This window comes from Rhineura floridana, chromosome 1 (genome assembly GCF_030035675.1).
Source record: "Rhineura floridana isolate rRhiFlo1 chromosome 1, rRhiFlo1.hap2, whole genome shotgun sequence".
NCBI classification, from domain to species: Eukaryota; Metazoa; Chordata; class Lepidosauria; order Squamata; family Rhineuridae; genus Rhineura; species Rhineura floridana.
The window spans coordinates 35773707-35790949 of NC_084480.1; the positions used below are offsets into that span (position 1 = coordinate 35773707).

The 17243-nt window shown below is 41.8% G+C and overlaps 1 protein-coding gene across 2 annotated transcripts in view; it reads left to right on the forward strand.

Moving 5' to 3' along the window:
- Positions 1–2265: 2265 nt before the first annotated feature.
- Positions 2266–17243, forward strand: part of MTREX (Mtr4 exosome RNA helicase) — a 76955-nt gene continuing 61977 nt past the window's right edge. Inside the window, exons 1-8 of one of the 2 annotated variants that reach the window (XM_061617956.1) lie at positions 2266–2429; positions 5623–5760; positions 7566–7632; positions 8520–8582; positions 10439–10551; positions 11771–11945; positions 14725–14815; positions 14917–15041. In XM_061617956.1, coding sequence (XP_061473940.1) covers positions 2329–2429; positions 5623–5760; positions 7566–7632; positions 8520–8582; positions 10439–10551; positions 11771–11945; positions 14725–14815; positions 14917–15041 — 873 coding nt within the window. In that variant the 5' untranslated portion in view covers positions 2266–2328. The remainder of the gene's footprint in view (positions 2430–5622; positions 5761–7565; positions 7633–8519; positions 8583–10438; positions 10552–11770; positions 11946–14724; positions 14816–14916; positions 15042–17243) is intronic. The other variant, XM_061617967.1, reaches the window with a different exon arrangement.

Genomic DNA, 17243 nt, shown 5'->3' on the forward strand with positions numbered 1-17243 from the left:
TGACAAGAAAGCACCCTCCACTTCCTGTCTTGTCCTAGGCGAACTTCCGGTCGCTTTCTTGTTCCCCTCTTCCAGATTCATTAAAAAAACAAAAACAAAACACCAGTTTTCTAGTTCTGTGCTTAGAGAGATATAAAAAGTACATTATATTAAATCAATATAATTTTCTGCTTCTCACTGGGTTTTAATTTCTCTCTGCAACGTATTATAGTGCTATTGTGAAACATTTTAATGTGATTTTATTATTGTGAGGTGCGCTAAGCTCCCTTTGTGGAGGAAGGGCAGGTTACAAATTTGACATAAAAATAATAAATTATATTTTTAAATGTTCCTTGAGACGGAAGATGACAGCTGCCCATAGGAACAAATGGAGACGTTTAAATGTATATGTGATTGCCCCCTGTCCTGGCAAACAAAGGGTAATAGCAAAGAAGAGGAGGTTTCCCCATCTTCACAGGTCTTATTTTGTATGAAGCTTTAAAAAAAATTACAAAAGTTCTACTGTAACAAAAAATTGAAGCTGTATGGTATAGGGGTTTAAGCAGATGTAGGGAACTTTTGGCCCTGCAGATATTGCTGAACTACAACTCCCATCAGCCCCAGCAAGTGTGGCCAATGGCCATGGATAATGGGTGTTGTAATTCAGCAAAACCTGGAGAGTCAAAGGTTCCCCATGGTTAGAGTTTTGGACCAAGAGCTGGAAAACTATGGTTCAAATCCCCACTCAGCCATGAAGTTTGCTGGGTGACCTTGGGCCAGTCACAGTCTCTCATAAGAAGAAAAGAACACCTGCTGGGACAGGCCGGGGGCCCACCTAGTCCAGCATCTTGTTCACACAGTGGCCAATTAGATGCTGTGGGAAGCTCACAAGCAGTGAGAGCAGGAGCACTCTCCCCTCCTGCGGTTTCCAGTAACTGGTATTCAGAAGCATACTGCCTCCAACTATGGAAGCAGACCATAGCAACCATTGATAGCTATATCCTCCATGAATTTGTGTAATTCCCTTTTAAATCCATCCAAGTTAGTGGCTATCTTTGCCTCTTCTGGCAGCAAATTCCATAGTTTAACTATGAACTGTATGAAGTACTTTCTTGTGTCTGTCCTGACTCTTCCAACATTCAGCTTCATTGGATGTCCACGAGTTCTAGTGTTATGATAAAGACAGGGAAAGTTTTCTCTATCTCCATGCCATGCATTATTTTATACACTTCTATCATGTTACCTCTTATTAGCCCTTTCTCTAAACTAAAAAGCAGAGCTTGGAAAAGTTACTTTTTTAAACTACAACTCCCATCAGCCCCAGCCAGCATGGCCACTGGATTGGGTTGATGGGAGCTGTAGTTCAAAAAAGTAACTTTTCCAAGCTCTGCTAAAAAGCATTAGTATTAGCATTTAAAAAGCCCCAAGTGTTACAACCTTTTCTCCTAGGGCGGTTGCTCCACCAGCTCTACAATATCCTTTGGAGATAAGGCAACCAGAATTGTACACAGTATTCCAAATGTGGCTGCACCATAAATTAATATAATGGCATTATGATATCAGTAGTTTTATTTGCAATGCCTTTCCTAATTATCTCTAGCATGGAATTTGCCTTTTTCACAGCACTGGGTTAACATCATCATTGACCTATTCCCAATCTAACTTGCCTCACAGGGTTGTTGTGAGGATAAAATGGAGAGAGAAGAACCATTTATGTCACTTTGAATTCCTTGGAGGAAAGGTGGGCTATAACTGCAATAATAAAAAAATAAAATAAAAGCGTGGTTAAGCACAGTGAAGGAATTCAAGCAAGAAGCATAGACAGTGACAACTCAGAGCTAGATATATGCAAAAGAAGCGCAGTAACCCTTTAAAATAGTGTTATTAAAAAATGGAAATGGACTGCCTTCAAGTCGATTCCAACTTACGGCGACCCTATAAATAGGATTTTCATGGTAAGCGGTATTCAGAGGTGGTTTACCATTGCCTCCCTTTGAAGCTGAGAGGCAGTGACTGGCCCAAGGTCACCCAGTGAGCTTCATTCATGGCTGTGTGGGGATTCGAACCCAGGTCGTAGTCTAACACTAAACACTACGCAACACTGGCTATAAAATGAAGTACCAAAACAGTTTCTGTTGTTTTTGCTGCAGCCGAGTAATACAACTCCTCTCAAGAAATTCGAAGCATTTGAATATTTTCGTATCTCTATGGGCCAGTGATGGGTTTCCATGTTCTCTAGTTCAGCCTGTGTGCCGCTCTAGCCCTTCCCCTCCCTCACACGTTGGCGAGGGGAAATGATATTCTGCGCGCAGTGCATGGTGGGAGTTTCTGGTGTGAGCTTGTGGAAAGATGGCGGACGCCTTTGGGGACGAGCTGTTCAGCGTGTTCGAAGAAGATCCCGCCGCCGCTTCCGGCTCGAAGAAAACGAAGGGAACGGCTGAGGCGGCAGGGTGAGGAGCCGGTGGAGAATTTGATAGGGGGAGGCGGGACGGACTAGTTAAAGTCTCTCCCTCGAGCTGGATTGGTGGTGGTTCTTGTGGATATGGCTGTAACTTAGAGGTTTATTAGATATAGGCAAAGAGATGTTTGCGATATATCCTAGAGTTTTGGAGACAAATAAAGAAGGACATACGCGTGGTTTTGATTTCCAGTTTCCATTAATAATGTTTCTCTGTAATCGGAAATCGCCAAACTGGAGCAAACCGGAGAAATTGTGGTACCACGCGCACACGTGGAGCAATCTGTTCTACTGGCTGCAGTTGAATCTTCTCTGAAGCTTAATTTCAGTAGATTGGACAACTTTATGGAGGATAAAGCTATCAGTGGCTACTAGCCGTGATAGCGGTGCTTTGCTTCCGTAGTTGGAGGCAGTATGCTTCTAAATACCAGCTGGTGGAAACCACAGGAGGCGAGAGTGCTGTTGCATTCAGATCCTGTTTGGGGGCATCCTATAGGCTGGCTGTTGTGAACGGGATGCTGGACCAGACGGGTCATTGGCTTGATCCAGCAGGCTGCTCTTATGTTCTAATGCGGCAGGGAAATGTACCATGAGGATGCCAGGGAAGGCGTTTGTGGGCACATGTGTAACCACAGGGACCATGTTTGTGGTCTTTATAATTAAGCATGTGTGGAACTTAAGAAGCTGCCTTATACTGGTTCATCTAGCTCAGGATTGTCTTAGTGCTGACTTGCAGTGGTTTTCCAGGATTTCAGACAGGGTTTTCTCCTAGTTCTACCTAGGAATGTGAGGGATTGAATCTGGGTTTGATACTCTTCCACTGAGCTCTTCCTCAGGTAGATGTGCATACTTTGTAAATCAGTAGACATGATCAGATGCTCCCATTATGTTCTGAACTAATTGTGTCCTCTAAGGCACAGGCAAGATGCTGTCAATTGCCCCCCCCACTTGACCAAGGGCACTCTTTCAGTGGCTCACAGCCTCCTTTCTAATGTCAGCACTTCTCATTTACTTTGCCCTCTTCCACTGAGGAGGAGAGTTCAAGGTGAGAAGATGGTGCTGTTCCATCTTCTTGAACTTGTTGCTGCTTCTGTGGTTGGTGATGATAGTTGAACAAGCAGAATGGAGCAGCAGGGCTAAGAAGTTTTGGTGGTCAACAGTGTTGGTCTGCAAGGGTGTGGGCCTTGGCAGTTCCTCAGTGATACTGACCTCTGACACTGACTGATTGGTGTTGTAGAGCTTGATTGAACCTTTGGTGTATTCTTCTTAGTGTTTTTTAATTTTATTTTTAAAAACTTTTCTTCTCAATCCATGAATGATAACTCACCCACCCCAAGTACTGGAACAATACAAACTTAGTGCCAAAACAGCACAAGACTCTGACATCACCTGAGTATGTGTTTTTTTAACCTACAAAATTTTAGTCACACAGTCATTGTATTTATAATACAGTTTTGAGCCTGCTTTTCTCTAGTGATATTTTAACCCATTTTCTACAAAATGAGTATCTTTTACTTGCAAAGGAAGAAGCATGCATGTGATATTTTACCCAACTATTCTTGAAAAAATAATATAATTCAACAATGTAAAACATATTAGGCTCCCTGTATTTGTGTTCTGACTTTTGTCCAATGATTCCCCACTCCCTTAGGCATCCTTAGCACAAAATGTATAGGCCTGATTTAATCTGTGAACTCTAAGGAAGTATATGGAAGATGGTATTTATGATTATTGTTTGACTATGTATGAAATGGAAACGAACTGCCTTCAAGTCGATTCCGACTTACAGCGACCCTATGAATAGGGTTTTTATGGTAAGCAGTATTCAGACAGGGTTTACCATTGCCTTTCTCTGAGGCTGAATGTCACTTAATATAAAAAAGAGATCCCTGCCCCCTTATGGTCTAAATTTCTACAATGTGGAAAATGACAGCAAGGAAAATAAGAGATGGCTATAAGCATGCAGTAGTAACCACAGAGTGTTCATAAGTCCATGATCAGAGTTGCCAATTGCCTTCTAAAGGAAATTGGGAAATTTTAGAATGGTTTCAGAAAACCAGGTGTTTTCTCTATAGGTCTTCTCTTGGCGATCACTCGTGACCGAGTAAGATTGTCTTCCAAAATATAGTCTTTAACAATGGATCCGTCTGAATCTGTATCCACCGCCCATGTACCAGACCATAACTAGGGGCTTCTGGATTTCACAGTCCTGCCCCCGTTGCCATTTGCCAATCACCATGGGACTTTTGTTATGGAAGACGCCTGTGCGTGAATTTGTTTTATGTGGGGAGATCGGTGCACCACGATCAACACACAATCTTGACAGAAAAGGGCTTTGATCCAATGGCATGGATACCATGACGATTGGAAGTCCTTTATCTGCTGCAGCCTTCATCCGCCTTCACAGCCGTTGTAACATACACATTGTTATCCTCCGCCTGTTATGCCGTTGAGGACATTCTTGGATCGTTCTTTGTCTGGTTCCTCTCCCTCGACCTTACCGCCATGGGTGACCCTGCTGGGAGTACATGACTCCCGACGGCGTCGCTCACAGGGTTCATTGGAACATGCAAGCCCACTTACCACTACAAGGTGACAATCCAGCAAGGGGTCTCTGTAAGTATTAGTGAGTGTCAGCAGGTGGTGGGAATTTGATAGAATGTTAGACTAAAGACCACTTTAATGCATGATAGCACTTGAAAAAAGTTGCACTGTGTTCCAGACTGTGTTTGCATTAACTAACAGCAAATCTGGAATGAATTCTGCACATAGTGGAAAGATGCACGCAATCATCACTGTAGGGTGATGTCTCTGACACTGTACACAGACTGGGCATTTGTAGAGATGATAAAAACTGGCCCTGTTTTATCTGGTAGTGTTGAATGTATATTGGATACCACTGCCATCCATCTTTGGACAAGGTAGATTTTTTTTCTGCTTGTTCAAAGAGTAGTGTATGCAGACTCCGTCATGTCATGGCCTCTACAGGCAACTTCCTTCAACTTCTCTAATTGTAAAAGTCTGTGATTATTCGAGAGAGAATTTCTTATCTGAATCTCAGCATGAAGTATCATTTATAGAAATAGGAATGCAATATTTTATATCCTGTTTCAACATCTGTTGTGCTTTGTTTAGATAATTTCTGTGTTTGCTAATAATGACCCTTCTTGATGTTTGTATTTCAGGAAACGATCAGATGGCAAATCTACAGCATCTGCTAAGTTTCCAACAAAAACTAAGCGAGATACAGAGGTTGGTAGCACAGATGTTCCAGTTTTTGGAAAGAAGCCAAAGTTGGAAGATTTTGCCACAGAAGATCTTAAGTAAGATTTGTAACTTTGTTTTGTGGATGAGAACAGTTATGAAGATGATAGTATATTTTTGGGGTTCTGCAGGCTTGAATGGTTGTATGGTAACTGGCAAAAAAATTACAATAAACTCCATAATTAAGTTTTTAGAAGAGATTTGCGAACATTTGCATTTATAATGTTGTTTTGCCATAAATAATTTTATTAGGGGAAGCCCGTTTGAAAATTTTGTACCATTAATACTTGTCCAGTAGCACATCTCTGAGTATGTGTTTAATCTAAAACAAAGAGAGAGCTTGGACTTCTAGATTTAGGGCTTGAAAATACTCTTATCCTGCTGATGTTGAATGTGGTGATGTACTTTTTCTGTTATGCTTTGATCACTGGCAAAATGAGCTCTTATTTATATACTGAATGTATAGTTTATTTATTTATTTATTTATTTATTTATTTATTTATTGGATTTATATCCCACCCTTCATCTCAGCAGTAGTCCATGGCGGCAAATGAAAGCACTAATACATCCCCATTCAGCCAAGGCAGTTTACAATTTTAAATATTAGCACCAACAAATGATACAACATAATTCTAAGGCCAACTTCTGAACAGATGGAGCTAATTTTCTAACCTGAGCTGCTTCTCTTCTGCCTTTGCCTATTTGTATGGCCTCACCCCATGACATACTTTAGTATTTTGGCTATATATTCATTGAATGGATATTTGCTGCTGACCCTGAAAGGATTGTATTCAGTGTAGTGCTAAGGTGAATGATCCACCACTATAAGGATTTTTCCTTACGGAATGTGCTCTCCCCTCCCCCAACGTATCCCCTAAATCTGTTATTGGGGTTCCCCAACCATCCAGACCAGATTTGGGGATGGTGTGGGCCACATGTTGGAGGGGGGGGAGTCTTCATGCACTAGTGATAATCCTTGTATTTGCACAATTATTTAGTTGAATACCACCCAGATATTTTTTTTCTTAAATGCTAAAGCACTCCATAATGAATCTGAAGTAAATTAAGAAGATTTGGTATATGTAGCCTCCTAAATATGAAGCAATTGCATTAATATGTATTTGAAAAGATATTTGCTATCCCATCTGATCCATAGCAGATAAGCTGCTTATATTGCAATTTTTGCCAGGATTTCATTTTCAGTCTCCTGATATTACCCTTATGAATATTGATTACATATATAGTTGCCCTGCTCTGCTTCCTCCTTCCCCAAACGTTTTCCCAATGTACCCACTGGGCAGCTACCCTGGATCCCTGTCCTCACCCTCTAAAGATGAGGGAGAAGGTGAAGAAGTCTCTGTACCTCTGTAATGTCGTTTCCTTGAAGCTCTCTGGGATGATTGACCTGTTTTGTTCTGATTACTTTGATGATATTTTTATGCTGTTTTTATAGATTTGCTGTTTGAGCTTAAATGGATTGTATTCGTATATTTTAGTATTAGCCACCCTGAGAAGGTTTTACTTTTATGATGATAATGAGAGAAGAGCAGAGAACAAAGAGGGTAGCACAATTTTTCATAAATAGTTGTGCAAGCTATGAGTTTGAGGCATTTGTTACTTGTCCTGGATGTCAAGGTGAGCAGTAAATTGCCTTGCAGTCTTATAGGCTGGCTCCTGAATTTAGTATTGGCATATTGTTTGGAAATACTTAATAATGATTGTACTAGTTGAAGAATTGGTAAACATCATTTTTCTGTAATCCTTAGTAAGGATACCATACTAAATAACTGTACACCAACAGCATCCATAACCTGGATTAATTTTATTACTGATTGTCAGTATTAATTTATGCTTTTGTTTTCAGTTTGGCGGACCTGATGCCAAAAGTAAAGGTACAAGCTGTTGAAACTGTTGAAGGCTGTACACATGAGGTGAGTAAAATGTGGGTGGTGGTTATATTTTGTTATATATGCTCCTGCTTGTATGCACTGCCTAGCTATAAGAGATCTTTGAAACTGTGCTCATAATCAGTGTTGTTGTGATGATGTTAAATTTTAAATTGATGTACTGCCCTATAGACATGAATAGCATCATTCATTTACACTGTGGGAAATTAAAGAGGGTATGTCTGGATGCCTCTGCAGTAGGGGCTCATAGACGTGTGTCTCATAGACGTCAGTGTCTGAAAATGGAAACAATTCCTCTTTGTAGCCTCGCCCCTTCATCTACATATTTTTGCCCTGTTTCCATTTGCTCGCTAAACTAGAATATCATGGAATACAGAAAGTGACTTTTGTAGGAAAATAATTGGTATACATATAATTGATGGTGGCAATATGAAATTCACCATTTAAGATACTGGCTTAACCTGAAAAGTTGGGCAAAGTGTTTTGGTTTATCTCACTTGTCTTTAAATAAGCACACAATGAAATAATACTCTACTAATTTTCTGCAGCGTATCTGTCCTACTCCAGATGATTTCAGTAGGGCTTAAGATGCAGCGTTATTATGGACCATTTTACTTTTGCACCTTGTACAGCAGTCTTTCACAAGGGTCTGAGATAGCTACCAGTCATCGTGAAAGGGACAAAGTTGTCACACTTTAGCTTGGAGCAGTAGTCTTAATGGTTACCATTTTATTTTGAAATGTACTCAGAGTAACTAGCAGGTTAAATAATTAACAAGTTAAGATAAAGTGGAGATATTGTGTTGGTATTGGATTGAACCAATTGCGAGTGGTGACATTTATTGATGAAGAAATTATTTTAAATAGGTTTGTTTCTGACATAAAGAGTTATATCCAACAATTTTTTTTAAGGTTGCTCTTCCTGCAGATGAAGATTTTTTAGCCCTAAAGCCAAGAACTGGAAAAGCGGCAAAGGTTTGTGTTTTGAAAGTCTTACCCTTTTAATGTTATTGCTCATGGAGGAGGGATATCTGGCTGGGACTGCTTAGGTATATGTCAGTATTTCAAGCAGGTTAACATTTGATAGCATGGCTGCATGGCTTTTTTGTCTGACATTGTTTGAAAGTTGCAATAAGAGGATGCTGATAGGAATTATTCCGATTCCTCAAGGTGATTTGGACACAAGCAGTGTCCAGGACTCTGCAGAAGGCCCCTGTTTCAGTCCCTGGGATTTCCAGATTGGGCTGAGAAAGACACCTGTCTGAAACCCTGGAGAGCTGCTACCAGCCTAAGTAGACAGCATGGAGCTACATAGACCATTGGTCTGACTTGATATAAGGCAGCTTCCTATGACTTTTTAACCTGTCAGTTATTAAAAGTGGTTGGAAGGGCTCAGTCTGTAACTGCACTCAGCTGGGCTAATAGGTGAGCAACTTTTAACATTTTTCTGAATTAGAAACTTTCCTTTACTTTTGTGTTGAGAAAGGTTTTATTTTTCCTTTTGTAATATGTGTTTCTTTGTTAACATCAAGTATTGAAAAATCCATTAATACAGCTTCTTAGAAAAGGTTGAGGAACAACAGAATTCTTAGGATACTGGTTTTTAGGCTGTGATAATGTGTGTCTTTAAATCTTACAGTTCTTTCTAATTTGAAGGTGCTCTATTTTGCAATTGGAACTTGTCAAAAATTCCAGGCAGGCAAGTAGGGTAGTGTGATGTTCCTATATATTAGTGTATATATGGTAAGTGCTGGTTGTTTAGAGTATACATGGTAAGTAGTGAAAGAGGAAGGGGAGTGAATGGGCAATAGAATGCTTCACGATTGGCTGAATGTTTAAAATGGCTGACAGTATAAATGAAAGGATGACAGGTAAATCTGGGGGAATGTGAGGTGGTGAATTGTGGAATCTGGGGGGAGAAGAGAAAGAGTGGATTGCTTGGTGGGGTTTGAGAGAGTTGTTTGCCAGGAGAGAGTGAAGAAGGAGGGAGGTGGAGTTCGGATTAGTATTGAGTAAAACCATATGCTTATGTGCCTTAAGAAGAAATCTTGTTAATCTTGTTAGCTTTGTTATCTGTAATAAATACTTAATTTGGTTTACCAAAGGCCTGATCCTTGGCTGGGATTTCACAGACCAGAAGGGAGGGTAAGGTAATGACCAAGGCTGAAGGGGAACTGTAACAAATGGTGGCAGCGGTGAAGAGAATAACAATACCAGTATTCAGAGTCTCTGGGAATACTAGTATTGGGACGTTACTGGTGGTTGCCTAGCAGGGGGATCTGTTGAGATCTGTGCTAGAGCGGGGAGAGAAATCATAAGAGAGAGCGGTCCGGACTGGTGGAGTCCCTGGTGGTGCCTAGAGACAGGCAGTACCCACGAGCAGGTAGGAACCTGACAGGGAGAGCCAGGGAAGGACGCATCACAGGTAGCAAAGCTGATTTCATACCAATTTTTAAAATGTAATTTCCATCATATTAAGTAAATGGGGAAATCTGTTTCCATAGTTTAGCAAATGGATTCAGTGCAGCATACAAGAAGTGTACAATGTTTGTAGTGTCAAAGCATCAGCACCTTGCAGAAATGTGCCAGCTTGTGGGCGTTAGCATCAGAAGTGCAATTTCACATGTTTGGGAGTTTAAAGTACATATGTGAAGAGCCTTTTCAAATTAAAAACCCATTCCACTCCATAACGAATATAGGAGAAAAGTTGTGCAGTTTTATGATAATTGCTCTAAAACTTTAATACAAACTCAAATAAAAATTTTTATTCATATTCTAGAAAGAAAGTTGACAAAATGTACGATATGTATTATTAAACGTTTTTATTCCAGGAATATCCATTCATTCTTGATGCTTTTCAAAGAGAAGCTATTCTGTGTGTGGATAACAATCAATCAGTGTTAGTGTCTGCTCATACATCAGCAGGGAAAACAGTGTGTGCAGAGTAAGTAATTTTGTGAGTTTTAATAAAATGCTCAGTTGAGGCTAGTAAAAATCACCTGTAGCTAACCATATGATGTCTGGCTGCTTTTGGAATGTACATATCACCTGTCCAATTTTGTTGCCCACAACAGTTCCTCTCCCCCAAACAGAGAGAATATGAATCCATGAGGCCTTTCTATATTTGCTCATTGTAAATACTGTAAGGCTCTGTCTCTTTTGTTCTGGCAGGGAGGAATAGACAGATAGGAGGAATGATATCTGTATATCCTCAGACTCTATAGTGCTATAGTGAAGATTGCTCATACACTTCCATTCTTTCACCATCCAGACTAGGTATCAAAGTACAGGCAATGCTCAGTTGCTACAAGTTTCCTCTGAAAATTTCTGCACAAGGCTGGTGGGAAGAGGGAAACTATACACAGGCTGAATATCTTGTATATTTGGCTCTTAGATGAGTAGGTGTAGGAGAACCAGAGTAGGAGGGAGTCTATGGAGGGAGTGGGACATGGGCAAATAGATTGGGTGGTGTTAGTGTCTTGACTCTTTTATTTGTGTAGCTAGTTTTGCTGTCCCACTTAATTCAGTTTTCCAAAGAGTTTTTATGTTGGAAGGCTGTCAGTGGAAGGGAGGGGAAAGTAACATGCCGTTTTCCCCCATTCTCCCTGGTGCCACCTGCCACATTTTTCAATAGGATTTGGGGGCCCTCCAAATAGTGTGGGAGGTGGCATTGGTGGTTGTAGAAGGAGGGGGGAATTGGAGAACATTGCCACTTCATCAAGACCCATCAGTCCCATCCCATCAGTGGGATCCCTCTACTGGATCAAAAGCTTTCTGTGGACAGAAGGAAGCTTTCTGTCATAGAAGATGAAGTCAGGATCCAAATGGTTGTGTCCCTTATTTATTTTTATAATGCTGCAGAATTGATTCTCAGGCTATGACTGTTTGGGGAAGGTTGCTAGTAGGTCATAGAAATTGAATTGCAACACCAAACTGAAATATAGTGTGGAATTGGAGTGCTTCTCATCAGTTTTCCTGTTTTGTTTTATTGCTGGGCTAGTACTTGCCTTGATTGGATTTCAACTTGAAATTCAGAATGAAAAGCTTCTAGTTTGTTTCTAAATGTGCCTTCTGTACAGAACTGTTGAAAGACATTATAGAAATGTAAGTTGTTGCAAAACAAATTTGATTGTAATGAGTACCCAATTGTATACACCCTGCAGGTATGCTATTGCGTTGGCTTTAAGGGAAAAACAGCGTGTGATATTTACCAGTCCTATCAAAGCTCTGAGTAACCAAAAGTATCGTGAGATGTATGAAGAATTTCAAGATGTTGGCTTGATGACAGGGGATGTCACCATCAACCCAACAGCATCTTGTCTTGTAATGACAACAGAGGTAAGCTTGGCAGGCAGTTATCCTGTCCTGGCTCTGTTGTCTCTGCTGTAGTGTCAGTGACTCTCATGTATTTTTACGAAGAAGTAAGTCCTGCTGTGTTCAATGGGGCTTACTCCCTAGTAAGTGTGCAATACTCAATTTGTTTTCTGGAAGGAAAAACAAATCGTTGTATATAGACAATATAGTATACTAAATCATTTTAATTTCCCTTCTGTTGTACTTTTTTTGTCTGTAGTCTTAAGTGCCTGCGTAGTGATTTTTTTCCAATACTAGTTAAAGGATCCATTAAACTTCACTTTAGATTTTGTGCATATAACAAAAGCGTTCCTGTAGACATCTACCTCACCTTCATTCATTCATTCATTCATTCATTGCATTTATATACCGTCTCATAACTGAAGCTCTCTGGGCGGTTTACAACAATTAAAAACATTAAAAACATATACAAATTAAAACCATACCAAATTAAAACCCATAAAAACCGATAGGCAAGTTAAAAATGTACAGTAGGGCTCCACTCATACGGCAGGTTAGGTTCCAAACCTCTGCCGGAAAGCGAAAACCGCTGGAAAGCGGATCAGCTGTAGCGTGGGGGTCTGGAACCTAACCCACTGATCGCACCAGAGGAGGAGAAGATCAGTCTTCCCCTCCTCGGGTGCGATCAGCTGGAGTGTGGGGAGCTCCAGCCCCCCCTCCAGCTGATCGCCCCTGCTATTTATTTATTTTTTATTTGTTTATTACATTTCTACCCCGCTTTTCTTTTCATGATTGAAACCCAAGGCGGCTTACATATGGTTCCCAGGCGGTCTCCCATCCAGGCACTGACCACAACTGACCCTGCTTAGCTTCAGCAGGGTGCTAGCCTTATGTGCCTTCAGACCAGAGCTGTATTAGTGGAACGCTGAAATGCGGGGCGCTGAGAAGCGGGGCCCTACTGTACTATTCAAATGGCTGTTAAAAAAATGCCTGGGAGAAGAGGAAAGTCTTGAACCTAGCACCGAAAGGATAACAGTGTTGGCGCCAGGCGCACCCTGTCAGTAAGATCATTCCATAATTTGGGGGCCACCACTGAGAAGGCCCTCTCCCTTGTTGACAGCCTCCCAGCTTCCCTCCAAGTAGCCACCTGGAGGAGGACCTTTGATGTTGAGCATAGTGTACGGGTGGGTTTGTGTTGGGAGAAGCGTTCCATCAGGTATTGTGGTCCCAAGCCGTGTAAGGCTTTATAGGTTAAAACCAGCACCTTGAATTGGGCTCGGAAACATACAGGCAGCCAATGCAAGCGGGCTTGAATCAGTTTTATATGTTTGAACCATCTGGTCCCTGTTACCAATCTGGCCGCTGCATGCTGCACAAGCTGCAGTTTCCGAACCATCTTCAAAGGCAGACCCACATAGAGCACATTGCAGTAATCTAACTTGGAGGTTACCAGAGCATGGACAACTGAAGCCAGGTTATCCCTGTCCAGATAGGGGCATAGCTGGGCCACCAACCGAAGTTGGTAGAAGGCACTCCGTGCCACCGAGGCTACCTGAGCCTCAAGTGACAGAGATGGTTCTAGGAGAACCCCCAAGCTATGAACCTTCTCTTTCAGGGTGAGTGCAACCCGATCCAGGACAGGTTGGACATCCACCATCCTGTCAGAAGAACCACCCACTAACAGCATCTCAGTCTTGTCTGGATTGAGCCTCAGTTTATTAGCCCTCATCCAGTCCATTGTTGCAGCCAGGCACCGGTTCAGCACATTGACAGCCTCGCCAGAAGAGGGTGAGAAGGAGAAATAGAGCTGCGTGTCATCAGTGTATTAATAGCAACACACTCCAAAACTCCGGATGACCGCACCCAACAGTTTCATGTAGATGTTGAACAGCATGGGGGACAGAACTGACCCCTGTGGAACCCCATACTGGAGAACCCACAGGGCCGAGCAATGTTCCCCAAGCTTCACATTCTGGAGCCGACCCGCCAAGTAGGAGCGGAACCACTGCCATGCAGTCCCTCCCACTCTCAACTCAGCCAGTTGTCCCAGAAGGATACCATGGTCAGTGGTATCGAAAGCCGCTGAGAGATCAAGGAGAATCAACAGAGTCACACTCCCCCTGTCTCTCTCCCAACAAAGGTCATCATACAGGGCGACCAAGGCTGTTTCGTGCCAAAATCAGGCCTGAAACCTGACTGAAATGGATCCAGATAATCAGTCTCATCCAAGAATGTCTGGAGCTGGCCTGCAACCACTTGTTCAAGGTCCTTGCCCAGGAATGGAACATTTGCCGCCGGCCTATAGTTATTAAGATTTTCTGGGTCCAGGGATCATCTCTTCAGTGATCTCACTACCGCCTCTTTCAGGCAGCCAGGGACCCTGTCTCAGAGAGGCATTAATCACTTCCTTGGCCCAACTGGCTGTTCCATCCCTGCTAGCTTTTATTAGCCAAGAAGGGCAAGGATCCAGTACAGAAGTGGTTGCACGAACCTGTCCAAGCACCTTGTCAACGTCCTCAAGCTGTACCAACTGAAACTCATCCAAGAAATCAGGACAAGGCTGTGCTCTGGATACCTCACTTGATTCACTTGCTATAACATTGGAGTCTAAGACCTGGCAGATGCTAAAGATTTTATCCTGGAAGTGCCTAGCAAATTCATTACATAAATTCATTATACCTCGTTTCTAATAAGTGTTCAGGTTTTGACCAGTGTATTTATTTCAGTTTATAACCAGCACAGTTCTTCTGTGGGCTCAAGGTGAATTAGATGGATCATTTGCTTCTTTTCTTTTTCTTTTTAGATTTTGAGAAGTATGCTCTACAGAGGTTCAGAGGTCATGCGTGAAGTTGCTTGGGTTATATTTGATGAAATTCATTACATGAGGGATTCAGGTATTGCATATTTGCTGCTTGTGTATGGATTTATGGATGCAGGAAGTTGATAGAAATAATATGACGTTGTGGATTTTATAACGTGGATTTTCTGTTTCTAGAACGAGGTGTGGTATGGGAAGAAACCATTATTTTACTTCCAGACAATGTTCACTATGTGTTTCTCTCTGCCACTATTCCAAATGCACGCCAGTTTGCTGAATGGATATGCCATCTTCACAAACAGGTAAAGTTCTCCATGTGAAATACCTTTTAGAACACATTGTATTAGAAAGCTATGATTTCTAGAGAATAATGGCTCAGAAGTTGCTAGTTAATTCAGTGGCCTTGTTTGGACATAATGTTAAACTGTGGTTTAGTGCTATGTGAACAAGCCCTAACCTCTTCCTGGCTTGCATGCACCCTTACCCACCCACTCCTACCTGGGCTACAGGAGAACTTCAGAAGCTTTTTATTTCTTTTAATAACTGAACCCAGAATCATAATCACTAACTCTTGATTAATTTCAAAACAAGCCAACTTCAAATCGTGGGCAGAGTAGGAATAAATGGGTAGTTCTCACAATGGAGCGATGTAAGAACTTAGGTCCACCAAAGATCAGTACTGAGAGCTTTGCTTTTTAACTTGTTTACAAACAGTCTAAACAAACGAGAGTTAGGGGTAAGCAGTGAGATGGTCAAGTTTGCTGATGACACCAAATTGTTTAGGATGGAAGAAACAAAGAAGGTTTGCAAGAGCTCCAAAAGGATCTCTCCAAACTTGATTAATGGGCATTAAAATGGGAAATGCAATTCACTATCAGCAAGTGTAAAACAATACACATTGATGCAAAAAAATCCTAATCACATATATCTTTATGGGGCCAGAACTGGTGGTGATTGACCAGAAAAGAAATTTTGGGGTTGTAATGGAGAGGTAGGTGAAAATGTCAACCCATTATGTGGCAGCTGTGGAAAAAAAGACTAATTCCATGTTAGGGATCATTAGGAAAGTATATCTTTATGGGGCCAGAACTGGTGGTGATTGACCAGAAAAGAGATTTTGGGGTTGTAATGGAGAGGTAGGTGAAGATGTCAACCCATTATGTGGCAGCTGTGGAAAAAAAGACTAATTCCATGTTAGGGATCATTAGGAAAGGAAATAAAACTGTCAGGATCATAATGCTCTTGTTCAAATCTGTGGTGCAACCACACTTGGAATACTGTATACAGTCCTGGTTGCCTCACCTAAAAAGGATATTGTAGAGCTGGAAAAAGGTTCAGAAAAGGGCAACAAGAATGATCAAGGGAGTGGAACAGCTCCCCTATGAGGAAAAGTTACAAAATTTAAGAACATAAGAGCCTGCTGGATCAGGCCAGTGGCCCATCTAGTCCAGCATCCTGTTCTCACAGTGGCCAACCAGGTGCCTGGGGGAAGCCTGCAAGCAGGACCCGAGTGCAAGAACACTCTCCCCTCCTGAGGCTTCCGGCAACTGGTTTTCAGAAGCATGCTGCCTCTGACTAGGGTGGCAGAGCACAGCCATCATGGCTAGTAGCCATTGATAGCCCTGTCCTCCATGAATTTGTCTAATCTTCTTTTAAAGCCATCCAAGCTGGTGGCCATTACTGCATCTTGTGGGAGCAAATTCCATAGTTTGACTATGCGCTGAGTAAAGAAGTACTTCCTTTTGTCTGTCCTGAATCTTCCAACATTCAGCTTCTTTGAATGTCCACGAGTTCTAGTATTATGAGAGAGGGAGAAGAACTTTTCTCTATCCACTTTCTCAATGCCATGTATAATTTTATACACTTCTATCATGTCTCCTCTGACCCGCCTTTTCTCTAAACTAAAAAGCCCCAAATGCTGCAACCTTTCCTCGTAAGGGAGTCGCTCCATCCCCTTGATCATTCTGGTTGCCCTCTTCTGAACCTTTTCCAACTCTATAATACCCTTTTTGAGATGAGGTGACCAGAACTGTACACAGCATTCCAAATGCAGCCGCACCACAGATTTATACAACAACATTATGATACCGGCTGTTTTGGGACCTTTAGGCGGGTGGGAAGGGGAACATGATAGGTATGTATAAAATTATGGAGAAAGTGCGTAGAGAAGTTTTTCTACCTCTCTCATAATATTAGAACCTGGGGTCATCCAGTGAAGCTGAAAGTTGGAACATTCAATACTTCTTCACTCCCCACATAGTTAAACTGTGGAATTTGCTCCCACAAGTTGAAGTGATGGCCACCAACTTGGATGGCTTTAAAAAAGGGTTAGACAAAACCGTGGAGGATACAACTATCAATGGCTACTAGCCATGATGGCTGTATTCTACCTCTACTGTGGGAGGCAGTATGCCTCTGAATGCCACCTGCTGATAAGCACAAGTGAGAGGAGTGGGGTTGCACCCATGTCTTAATTGCAGGTTTCATCTGGTAGGCTGCTGTGA